General features: G+C 49.1%; 1 protein-coding gene across 3 annotated transcripts in view; it reads left to right on the forward strand.

The window, feature by feature from the left end:
• FARP1 (FERM, ARH/RhoGEF and pleckstrin domain protein 1) overlaps nucleotides 1-12,588 on the forward strand; it is a 304,622-nt gene that overhangs the window by 275,147 nt on the left and 16,887 nt on the right. For all 3 annotated transcript variants that reach the window (XM_052649975.1, XM_052649976.1, XM_052649977.1), the window contains exon 17: nucleotides 9,228-9,309. In XM_052649975.1, coding sequence (XP_052505935.1) covers nucleotides 9,228-9,309 — 82 coding nt within the window. The remainder of the gene's footprint in view (nucleotides 1-9,227; nucleotides 9,310-12,588) is intronic.

Here is a 12,588-nt window from a genome sequence, read left to right on the forward strand (position 1 = left end):
GGCCTTGAGACATTAAGTTGAACGTTAAGACCTCAGTTTGAAGCTAAAATGGTACCTAGGAGTACCATCTTACTCCCCGCAGAGCTTGGGGATTCAGAATGCAGCTGGCATGGGCAGGGCTTACCTGTCCAGGTGCATTTCCAGTTTCACTTCTCAGCAGCTTCCTCATTCTTGGAGGTGCTTTTCAACTCCCATTGTTATTTCCCTTAACTGCCCTACCGCTCTGTGAGGTCCGTGGGCTTTGTTTTAAACAGGTGGGAAAGTAAAAACAGGCCGCCTTTTTTTTTTAAACCTTTCTTAAGTGACCCAGTGAGGGGTGTGGTGGGCGATGATCCCGGCTGGTCAGACACTTTTATCCCGAGGTGGAGACCTTTGACGTTAATAAACTCCATGTCTTATCTGGCCTCTGCTCGAGGGTCGTCAGGAGCCTGGTGACCGGACAGCCTGTTGTCATATGAGCTTGGTGTGCGCCGGCGGCTCCTGCAAGCAGGGCGGGAAGAGGCACTGTTCATTACCCGTGTTCTTGGCCACCACCCCCAAAGGTGGCTCGCTCGCCCTCCAGCCAAGGCAGTTTCTCACAGCACCCTCTTGTGGTTGGTTGAGTCAGGTGCACACACGTGTACCACACACATGGACACGCGCCCCCCCACCCCCAAGAGTCCGCCTCCCCACACATCATCTCTGGATCCCCGAGGATGGACCGGACCCCAGCCACCATCCTTCTGAGAGGTCGCCAGTGGCAAGTGGTTCCTGCCACACTGTGAAGCGCTGGCTGACTGCCACGCAGGTCATTTATATGACATGAAAGCTTTGTTCCCCCTGAATTCGATGACTGTGGACTGTTTCCCACATCCACGTAAAGGAAAGGATCCGATTTCCATATTATTTTTGTTGTCGCCCAAGATCAAAATATTTGTAAAGGTTGACTGCAGAGAAGCCCTGTAATTATTTCACGGGGGAATTATTCCTGCCTCACACACTTTGTTCATGGTTGGATTAATTCTTTCGTGCGCCAGCTCCTGTCGTCGCCATAGTGCGTTTACCACCGGCAATGACAACTTTGCTCGTTTAGAGTAAAATCAGCTGCAGTGCCTTGTCTCGTGGAACGAACGTTCTCGTGTGACGAGGGATCCCACTGCCTCTCAGGCCTGACCTGCTCCTGCAGCTCCACCCCTAATGAGTTTTTTGTCCTGAGCAGGAAGTTCGGGTGTCAACCCTGCATGCCAGAAATCCCCAAGTCACTCTCAAATCCAGCAGGGTCGATTAACCGCATTGATTTTCCACCTGTAAAACTGACTCTGCCCGGCTGAGTGAGCTATGACTCCTCCCTCCCTGCGTCCTCCCCACCAACCTCCGTCTTTCCTTCTCTGAATTCCCGAGACGTTTACTTACCTTCCTGTGTGAGCCGCCCATCCTGGTTCACCTGGAATCTCAGCTCCTGATGCGCGAGCATCTGCCAAGACTGTGGTTTCCTCCAGGCGGACCTGCTCCTAGTCTAGGGTGGAGCTCCAGGTGATGTGTGCCTGTTAGAACGAGTCTCGTTGGGAAACTGCGTCACAAGTCTTGTGAAGGCTCATTTTTACTTAGGGCTTCCCTGATAACTCAGTTATCAGGAGAAATCTGCCTTCAATGCGGGAGACCCCGGGTCAATTCCTGGGTCATGAAGATCCCCTGGAGAAGGGATAGGCTACCCACTCCAGTGTTCTTGGGCTTCCCTTGTGGCTCAGCTGGTAAAGAATCCGCCTGCAGTGCCGGAGACCTGGGTTCGATCCCTGGGTTGGGAAGATCCCCTGGAGAAGGGAAAGGCTACCCACTCCAGTGTTCTGGCCTGGAGAATTCCATGGACAGTCCATGGGGTCTCAAAGAGTCGGACATGACTGAGCGACTTTCACTTCACTTCATTTCACTTAAATTCTTTTATGCTTCATCTTCCACAAAGATTTTGAGACAGTTAACACATAGAAAACAATACAAGAACAGGATAAGTGAAGACATCGAAGGTGCCCTGTCCCATATGGTAGCCACTAGCCACTTGGAGCAGTTTAAAATAACTTAAATTAAAAATTCAGTTTCTCAGTAACACGAGCCACGTTTCAAGGGTTATTAGACCCAGTGGCTAGTGGCTGCGTTTAGGACAGCAGACGTAAAACACGTTTCCATCATCACAGAAAGTGCTTTTCCACAGCATCGGGAGGTGCAAACTATTGGGTATAAGATCGGCTACAGGAATATATTGTACAATTTGGGGAATGGAGCCAATATCTTGTAGTAACTGTAAGTGGGTTGTAGCCTTTAAAAATGGTATTAAAAAGAATGAATAGTACTCATTACACCAAACACAGGGCCCACCACACAATAGTTGCTCAAAATACTTAGGAAACAAACTCATGAAAATGTCTTGGTTTCTTCTGGGGTAAATCGTAAAGATTATTTAGTTTGTTGTTGTGTTTCAAAGGCTCAAAGCAGGGCGCCTGGCAAATGATGATAGACCATGCTTTTACACTTAGAAAATCTGTATTCACATGCAAAGTCTGCAACATGTTAATATTAAAAATAAAATACCATTAGTGCTTCCCACCAGGGAAGCTGTCCAGAGTCACTGAGGTTGTATTCAAAACGCAAGACTCAAGGACGGGCCATCCGAGCCCTCTGCTCCCTGCTTCAGGCACATCTGCTTCTCTTGTGTAAAAGCTTTTGTTTGAAAATAGTTTCACTGGTTTTTAAAAGAAGGCTGTGCAAAAAGGGTTTAAAATCATTACTTTCAAATTAAACCATGAAACTCACTGGAGACAAGGCAGTGTGATCTACCTGGAAAAAAAGCTTGGAAGAATACACGGTGGAAGGAACTTAGGGCAAGATATGGATCGTGGGTATACCGTGGGGGGCCATGCATGTACACTTTTTTATATAAATTAATTTAAAATTTCATCTTTGTTTCTAAGGTGAGAAAAACACTTTAAGGACGCAGGGATCTTCCCACTGTATCCTGCCCAGATTCAGCTTCGCTCTGTCGCCCAGGGGGCCAGTGGTGGTTGGTGATTGTTTCCTTTTAACACAGGAGTAAAATTGCCTGTTCTCAAGCATATGCAAGAGCTATTTTTCTTGAATTGTTTGCCTTGTTCCTGTCTGTATAACCCACTGTGCTTTAAGAGCAAGCTACCTTTTTGTTTGTTTGTTTAGAAAAATGGAAATGATTTTCCCAATTGCAGGTGCATTTCTGCTGGAACACAGGCCGCTGATGAGTTTGAAAGTGCCCTTCTATTGTGCTGGGTTTTAATGCATGGCCGTCAACAGGACCAAACCCAGGTCTCATCCGGTGCTATCAAGCCTGCCTGTGAGTGGGCTGTAACTCTTGTGCCTCATATTAAACTGGACCTGGTAAACTTGGAAGAAGAAAAGCTGTAGCTTTAGGCAAATCTATAATGTATGCATAGCTGACAAGCACAAGGTAGCTGAGGGCTTGAGGCTGCCATGTCTACCTTAGCCAGAGGACAGGATGGTCGCATACCTGTCGCTACTGGGGGGAAATAGTGTACCCCAGCCCAGCAAGAACGCCTCACAAATGCCTTCCCTGCAAGTGGCAGTGTGAATTAACATTCACATTCATGAGGTTTCTCCTCTCCAGGGATTTCAAAGGCTATTGAAATTCATCAAAGAATATTGAAATCCACATCTATTACACGCAGCTAATATATATATACACACACATATGAAATCTGTTACTCTGGCTAATTGGTTGCTTTTTGAACCCAGCTGCCCTTCCTACCCTACATATTTGTGGAAGATTTGTCTTTACTCATTTGCTCACTTACATATTCTTTTATTTACATAGATACACACAGACATACAGATACATAGATGCATAGCTTCCCAGGTGGTGCTAGCGATAAAGAACCCCCCTGCCAATGCAAGAGGTCCCCTGGAGGAGGGCGTGACAACCCACTCCAGTATTCTTGCTGGGAAAATCCCATGGAGACAGACGCCTGGCGGGCTACAGTCCATAGCGTCGAACAGGGTCAACAACTAAAGCAACTTAGCACAATAACAGCACAGATACACACCCACAGACAAAATTACAGCCTCTTTCCCCCTCACTTAGAATCATAGGAACCACAAGGAATGGTAAGAATTAGGCCATGATGTCTGTTTTGCAAATGAAGCCTAAAAATTCACAAAGTTAAATCTATTTTCTTGGAGTCAGAGAGCACCCCGACCCAGAGCTGAGTTGAAAAAGTCAGCCCTTTTAGCTCCAAGATATGTGGTTTTGCTTTTATGTTTTAATCTAATGAGCTGCTGCTTTGCTTCTTTGTGAGAGGGAGGAAAGGGCGGAGCCTTGGTCTGTCTGTAGTGGTGAATGAAACGTTTACAGAGGGTCTGGAAGAGTCAGAGATTCCGCGCGCGCGCGCGCGTGTGTGTGTGTGCGCGTGTGTGTGTGTGTGTGCGCGTGTGTTCAACCTTGTGCTGAGATGACATAACACACAGTTGTGCCCTGGAGCACACTAATCATGGTACACAGGTCAGAATTCAGCATCTGGGAGGCTTCTTGTTACATGGGTTTCCAGCGCGAAATTGTCGGCGCAGTAATTAGCCAGACAGTGAATACGCGGCCCCACCTTCCCAACAAGGACCCTTTTCTTGTGAGGTTAACATCCAGAGGCTGTTCCGGAAGCGCTGTAATTACTTTTCCATGTTCTCCATAATCAAGTGACCTTTTAGCTCTTTACAATAAGGCCAGTGCACTGGACTTGCGGGTTCGCTGGCGTTCACATGCAGAGGAAGCGTCGTAAGCGTGACGGTAATTCTCTACGGAGCAGCCGGGGCGCAGGTCTCGCCCCCTTTCCCGAGGGCTGACTCCGTGCTCTGGGGCCAAGGAGGGCTGGCCCCGGCTGTGCGCCAGCCTAGTTTCACTGCGTGGCCTCAGTCTACCCCTGCTCAGTGGATTGACTGGGCACAGAGGATCCCTGATGCCATCCCAGAGCAGTTTCCCAAATGAAATAAAGACTCTGAAAACTGAGGGAAACAGATAAGGTTCTGCTGGCCAGCCAAAGCAGGAACGTCCCCCTTGCGTCTGGGTTTTAGCATCAGTGCACTTCTTTTTTAATAAAGAGTTGGCAAAGGAAGAAAGGAAGTGAAGTCAATCCAGCTTGGCTTCCATCACCGCTCCCTGCCCCTCCTCCCTGCCTGCTCCGCTGCTCCTGGTTTCCCGTGGGTCAGTCTGCTCTCTGTGAGAGAGAGACAGAGGATTGTTCAGTACCAGTGGGAGCCGAGACCCCCAGTTCTCCCTCCACCCAGTCCGGAGCATTCTCACTAAAATATCTGGATGATGTCCTTTGGATGAACTGAAGACCTGTCTCATGTGCGTTGCCAAGTGGGACGCCCATTTGGAAGTTTGGGGTCAGTGATTGAGGTTCCGAGATGATAGCTGCATACCTGTAAATCAAGCATAAGTTGTGTCTTCCCTCTTTTTATTGAAACCAGGCTGTTCTAGCTCAGCAATTCAGTCCTCCTTTGTTGTTCAGATGTGTTGGGGAGGGAAGGAGAATTTCCCAGCTCCTAAGAGAGCTTCGCCGTGATGCTGAAGGTGTGAGGTTGGGTGGTTCTGAACAGCAGGAAGCCTCCGTTTCTGGCAGGAGCTCCTTCCTGCGTGAAGTGTGTAAGGAGAAGAAGCAACCTGTAATTCACAACTGCATCCGCACACTCACAGGATCTACAGAATAGCCAAACGATAAACATCTCTGTTGTGACCCAATTAAGAACCTTTCGCCAAAGATCCAAAGATACCATACCCCTGTAGCTGATGGGGTGGAATAATTTCTGATCATGAGCAGAGAACCGAATGCTGTCTCAGGAGGGGAAAGGGAAAGTGTTAGCTGCTCAGTCGTGTCCAACAACTCCATGGACTGTAGCCCACCAGGCTCCTCTGTCCATGGGATTCAACAAGAAAGAATACTGGAGTGGGTAGCCATTCTCTTCTCCAAGGGATCTTCCTGGTGCAGGATCAAACCTGGGTCTCCTGCATTAGCAGACAGATTATTTACCATCTGAGCCACCAGGGGAGTCTAGTCTAAGTCAGACGCTGGAGCATTCTCCACAAGGCTGCTTTGGGGGAGAATGACCCGATGGATGGGGGGAGAGAGACTGGGTGTGGATAACTGAGGCTCCTGGCATGAGGCTGAGGCAGGACAGTTGCTTCATTAAGGAATGAAATGGAGGAAGGAGATTAGATTTTGGCAGCAAATAAATACCTCTGTGCAGAATCTCTTGAGTTTGAGATTCCTGTGAGGTGGCTTCCCTTGGAGCTTAGTTGGTAAAGAATCTGCCTGCAATGCAGATTCCTGGGTTCGATTCCTGGGTCAGGAAGATCCCCTGGAGGAGGAAATGGCAACCTGCTCCAATAGTCTTGCCTGGAGAATGCCCATGGACAGAGGAGCCTGGCGGGCTACAGTCCATGGGGTTGCAAGAGTCGGACACAACTGAGTGACTAAGCCACCGCATACACTGTGGCATCTTCGTATCCACCACCTTGAGGTCACTCGGGGAGCGACCTCTGAAAGTCATAAAACTCAGGGCCTGGGTCAGTAGCTTCATAGCCCGTTGAGATCATAGATGTGGCATCGTGAGTTGAAACCATGGAGACTAGAAAGGCTTGCTAGAGGTAGAGATGGAGAGAGAGAAGATAGCCAGGGATGGGTCCTCAAAACACAGAAACAGATTAGGAATGGCCCGGAGAGGAGGGCTTGGCAAACAGGACTGAAGATGTCACGGGGAGAGAAACCAGAGAGCAGGGCCAGGGCGTTTGGGACCAGCCAGCCGCGAGTGGGTGACCAGGAGCAGGAGTGACAGTACCTGCCTTGGTGGATTAGGTAGCTCAGAGGTCAGCGGCAGTGTTGCACAGAACCATTTCAGGCAGTGGCGAGAAGAGAAGCCATACTTTAATCAGAAGAGAAGTGCATAGTAATTGAGGCCATCGGCCAGCTTGTTTGTTTTGGCAGCTAAGAGGAAGCAGGAGGATTGAGGAATTCTGCATCGGGGTGGAAAAGAATGGAATAGGTTAACGAGAGGACAGTCCTTCTAGAAAAACGATACAGACGAACTTATTGGTAAAGCAGAAAGAGACGCAGACGCAGAGAACAAGTGTATGGACGCCAGGGCGTGGAGAGAGAGAGGGTGGGATGAATTGGGAAACTGGGACTCACATATACCCACTACTCTGTATGAAATAGGTAACCTCTAAAAACCTACTGCAACACAGGGAACTCTGGCCACTGCTGTGTGGTGACCTAAATGGGAAGGAAGTCCAAAAAAAAAAAGGGGGATATGTTTATATGTGTAACTGATTTACTTTGGTGTACAGTAGAAACTAACACAGCGTTGTAAAGCAACTATATTCCAATAAATATTAATTTAAAAAGAGGAAGACAGCCATAGAAGACCCTGGCAGGGGCTGGGAACATCGTGGGCACCCTCGCTCCTTTTATTTTATAGCTTTAATGCCCTGATGGGTCTGGCTGCTTGTCTCCCCTGTGATGTAATTCCCAGTCCATGCCCAGTTATAAACGGTGGAGTACGTGTGTTGTCACTGTTTGGTGTGGGGAGAGGGGAGCTAGGAGAGGAGCCAGGCTTCCTGTTTGTCTGCTCCGACGCTTCTACCCGCTTCAGTGCTAAGTCCCTTCAGTCGAGTCCGACTCTTTGTGACCCCATGGACTGCAGCCCACCAGGCTCCTCTGTCCATGGGATTCTCCAGGCAAGAATACTGGAGTGGGTTGCCATGCCCTCCTCCAGGGGATCTTCCCAGCCCAGGGATCGAACCCACATCTCCTACATCTCGGGCATTGGCAGGTGGGTTCTTTACCACTAGCACCACCTGGAAAGCCCTTTCTCCCTGCCTCCTCTCCCCATCCTAAGAGCCTTGCTGTGTGAGAGGTTGAGCCGGCAGTTCTGGGAAGCTCTGAATGCCAAGAGGAGGGAGGTCATCCCTCCCGGTGCTGGAGGCTTAGGCAGCAGCGCCTGTGGGTGTAAGTTACTGTCCTCCACACTTGGGGTTGCAGATATTTACTCCACCCTGAGCACATCTCACCTCCCTGCCCAGATTCTTACCTTTTTTTCATTTTTAGTTTGTCCCTTTTCCTTAAATTGGCTTCTGGCTATCCTGAACAGTTGAAGATATTAGCCAGGTTCGTTGTTGAAAAATCATGTTTTAATTTTCTCTGGGAGATTCAGCGGGTTAATTGGCAGATACGCACAGGTATGGTAGCTAGAAGTGTATAGGCTGGGTTCCTGGGCTCGGGTCCAAGCTCCAGCCTTGTGATCACTGACATTAGACATGTTGCTTCATTTCTTTGTGCCTCAGTATTTAGCTGTTCAAAGGGGGTGATGGCGGTACCTGGTCACAAGGCTGCCAAGAGGATTCAGTGACTAGTCAGTACCTGTAATGTGCTCAGCACTGTGTGGTCAGTGCTCAGTAACCGAAGCTGCCATTATTATTAATAATATTCCTTTACTCACTGCTGTTTAAGCCCCTAGATTATCAATATTGGATACAGCCTAGAGCCAAAGAGAAATTAATATATACCCAGATGCTCCATTCAAAACAGCCATGTCTTTGTCTTTCGCCACCCAGCATGTCCGAAGGACCCCTGACCCACCTCAATACCTGGGACCCCATCCTGCCCTCTTCTGGGTCGTTCTTCACATACCCACCTCTGTAAGGGGGTCTCCTGCACGCCCTCATTTATATTTTTCTCTTGCCAAGGGCTTTTCACACAGCCCTTTGTCTGTTTCAGGTAAGGACTCTTGGGAGCAAAAACCTTGATTTTTGAGGCTAAGCCTGGCTTCTTACAAGTGTCTGTTAGTCCCTGTCTATGAGAAAGAATCAGTTTCATGAGCTTGTTCCTGCAAGTCATCTCCTCATTGTTCTAACGCTGAGAAAATCACCCAAGCGTGGATGGAAAAAGAAATGTAAAATGAGATCAAATTAAGGTGAACAGGATGTGGCTCATCCCTGCCACTTTCAGAGCACAAGTGGACTTCTTTGTCTGTAGAAGGACTGGGGTCATTTTGAAATCTCCTTCTAGCGCTGATGTCCTGTGACACACAGAGAAAGGAAAGTACAGATAGGTTAGCGGATTGGAAGACGTGAAGGTTGATGGTTTGTCATCTGGGGCTGGCATGTTGATTCAGTCATGTTTGCACTGCTAACGCTTTGGTTTCCAACCCTTTGCTCCCAGGGAAGGCCGCTCGAATGCCCACATCAGAGGAGATTACCAAAGAATCGGAGATGTGATGCTGAAGAACATTCAGGGGATGAAGGTAAGCTGCTGGTGGGAGAGGGGAAGCGGGGGCGGGGCTCCCCTGGGAGGAAAACTCGGACTCTGATCCCCACCTGGGATTCGCATCTGCATATAGCACAGCCTTGGAGGAACTCCTGCCTCCCCTGGATAATTTTATTTGGCGGCATAAAAGAAAATCCAGTTCAGTACTTTTGCAACGCTCTGTGTTGTAACCAGAACAACAGGTATTCTCTATGAGTCATTTGAAAAAAGCTGTGTAGACAAAACATTGGTTGACTGAGCATTTCACGGGTAGTCAGTTGTTTTGGGTTCTTCGACAAAAACATTGGATTCAGAGCTATGTAGGAATTCCAGGCAATTCTGTGACTTTCAGTCAGTTTATAAGGTAAATATATTTTTGACCATTAAGTGATATCTAACTGACACCAAAGAATGAAAGTCTCCCAAAATGTCGGGACAGAGTGAACCAGGAGTCTGCCTCTTGTTTGAAATCTTCCCACCTCTTAGGTCTGAAATTTTATTTTTGCCTCTCGTTCGAATCCATTAGTAATTCCTTTAAAAATGGAATGTTTTAACTCACACAGTTTATCTTTCAAATATGAATACATCTGTGTGTGTGAGTCACTCAGTTGTGTCTGACTCTGCAACCCCATGGACTGTAGCCCGCCAGGGTCCTCTGTCCATGGAATTCCCCAGGCAAGAATACTGGGGTAGGTGGCCAAATCAACCCTGAATATGCGTTGGAAGAACTGATGCTGAAGTTGACTACTTGATGCGAAGAGCTGACTCACTGGGAAAGACTGTGATGCTGGGAAAGATTGAGGGCAAGAGGAGAAGGGGGAGACAGAGGATGAATGGTTGAATGGCATCACCGACTCAATGGACACGAGTTTGAGCAAACTCCAGGAGATAGTGAAGGACAGGGAAGCCTGGATTGCGGCAGTCCATGGGGTCACAAAGACTGCATCCATAGGTCAGACACGACTGAGTGACCGAACAACATTCTTTCCCTTCTCCAGGGGATCTTCCCAACCCAGGGGTCAAACCTGGGTGTCCTGCATTACAGGTGGCTTCTTTACTGTCTGAGCCGCCAGGGAAACCTGAATACATTTGTAGTTAACATTTTAAAGCAATCTTCCTGTAGCTCAGCCTCCGAAGCCTGTCTAACAACCTTAACTAATAACTAAGCTTGTTGTTTAATCTCTAAGTCATGTCTGACTCTGCAACCTCTGTCCATGGGATTTCCCAGGCAAGAATACTGGAATGGGTTGCCATTTCCTTCTCCAAGGGTTCTTCCCAACCGAGGGATCAAACCTGCGTCTCGTGCATTGCAGGCGAATTCTTTACCCCCTGAAGAAGGCAGGTTGCTTGTCCCGTCACCACTTCAGTCCATCCAACCATTCTTCCGTCTGTCTATATGTACCATCCATCCACACTAGCTGAGAGCATACAATGTCTAAAGCACTTGTAGAGTTACAGTTATTGTTGAAGTTTGAAAGTGTCCCACCCCCTTGGGATAGCCCCGGAGTTCTCCCTGTTTACCAGCTCCCCTTGCGACCCTCCCACGGAAGGGTGCCCTTGCTTAGACTAGACATCCACGCTCCTTTCCGGTCACCTAGCACCTAAAACCTCCTAAAAATAGACCTGATTTCCGCCCAGGGCAATTCTTCCCCCTCCATCTAGTGAGCTGGCATGTTTGCATTTAGTCGGCTTCCTTGGCTGTGCTGGCATTTTAATTACTGTGCCAACGCCACAAGCATTTATGGTGCGGAACTCTGTGCAAACAAAATAAAAATAGATGGGAGGCTTAGACTCTGGCAGCGTTTTAGAGAAATTGGTTTTTCTTTTTATTTTTTATTGTGGCTGTTATTGTCTGTTATAGGGAGTTTTTATAAAGCGTGGAGGGGAGCAGCTGAAGGTTCCAGAGAAGTGCCAACGCTGGCACTTCTGTCCACAGTGCTTTGCACAGGCCCCAGCTTGCAGTCTTTCCTGCCCATCCCCCTACCCGGGCATCCACCTGCACATGTGCAGATGTTCAGCAGGGCTGGGGACATCACTGGCTTTTGTCCCCAGACCCTCCACACAGGATGAGCGAGCCGGCCAGGGCTCCAATCCCGCCTAAAGTCAGGCACCCAGGTGGTGATCTCTCACCCGGGCTGAAATGTTCTGGCAGCATCAGCCACACACGCAGAGGAGGCCCTCGCCTTGCACCTTGACCCTTCCCCTGTCGTCTAGGCTGTGACCTTCCCCCTGAGGCCCGGGCACCTCCTGCCCCCTCTCCTTGTTCATTTCTTAGCGCTTCCCTCCCTCTGGCTCTCCGTTCTCTTCCCCGTGACTCACCTCTTATCCTCTCCAGCCACCATTTACATCATGGCCACCCTGATGAGGCTCCAAACCCGCCTTGTTTCTCTATGGTTTAGAGAATACAGTCCAAACTCTTAAAGCCTTCCCTGGAGAGTTTTGCCAGATCCCTCACCCCTCCACCCACCCCACCCCATCCTTCATATTCTACTCTGTGCTCCAAGGACCTTGCACCCACTTCTCCAGGTGCTCAGGGCCTTGCAAGACCCTTGCCTGAGCGGGATGCCTGCAGTGGTTCATCTACTCATTACTGCAGGCGGGCAGCAGCCTTCCTGGCGGTGCTGGCTGTGTGTATGTAGTGACAGGATGGACACTCTCAAAAAAAGGGATCGCACATGTGTGAACACTGCATAGAGCTACATGCACGCACACCCGTGCACACACACTGACAAGTTGAGGGTGTGTGTAACTGGCTGAATGAACGCTGGACTGTCCCAGCGTCAGCATCCTGGTTGGGCTCCATGCTGTAGTTAGACAAGATGTGAGCAGGAGGGGAGGCTGGGGGAAGGATGCGTAAGACCCCCTACACTTGCCTTTGCAACTTCCTGTGAATCTATACGGGGCTTCCCTGGTGGCTCAGCGGTGAAGAATCCACCTGCAATGCAGGAGATGCAGGTTTGATCCCTGGGCTGGGAAGATCCCCTGGAGGAGGAAATGGCAACTCACTGTAGTATTCTTGCCTGGAGAATCCCACGGGTGGAGGAGCCTGGCGGGCTACAGTCCATGGGATCACAAAGAGTCGAACTCGACTGAAGCAGCTCAGCACAGCACGCATGAATCTGTATATTTATATTTTTAAAATCACCAAATAAACTCAACAGGGAGACCACATGATAATGGCCACGGGCGACAGGAAGTCCAGGAGGAGGAGTCACTAACTCGGCCTGGAGAACAGGGGAAGACTCAGAGCTGAGCCTGCAGGGGGTCCTTAGGAGCA

This window comes from Budorcas taxicolor, chromosome 12 (genome assembly GCF_023091745.1).
Source record: "Budorcas taxicolor isolate Tak-1 chromosome 12, Takin1.1, whole genome shotgun sequence".
In the NCBI taxonomy this organism is placed as follows: domain Eukaryota; kingdom Metazoa; phylum Chordata; class Mammalia; order Artiodactyla; family Bovidae; genus Budorcas; species Budorcas taxicolor.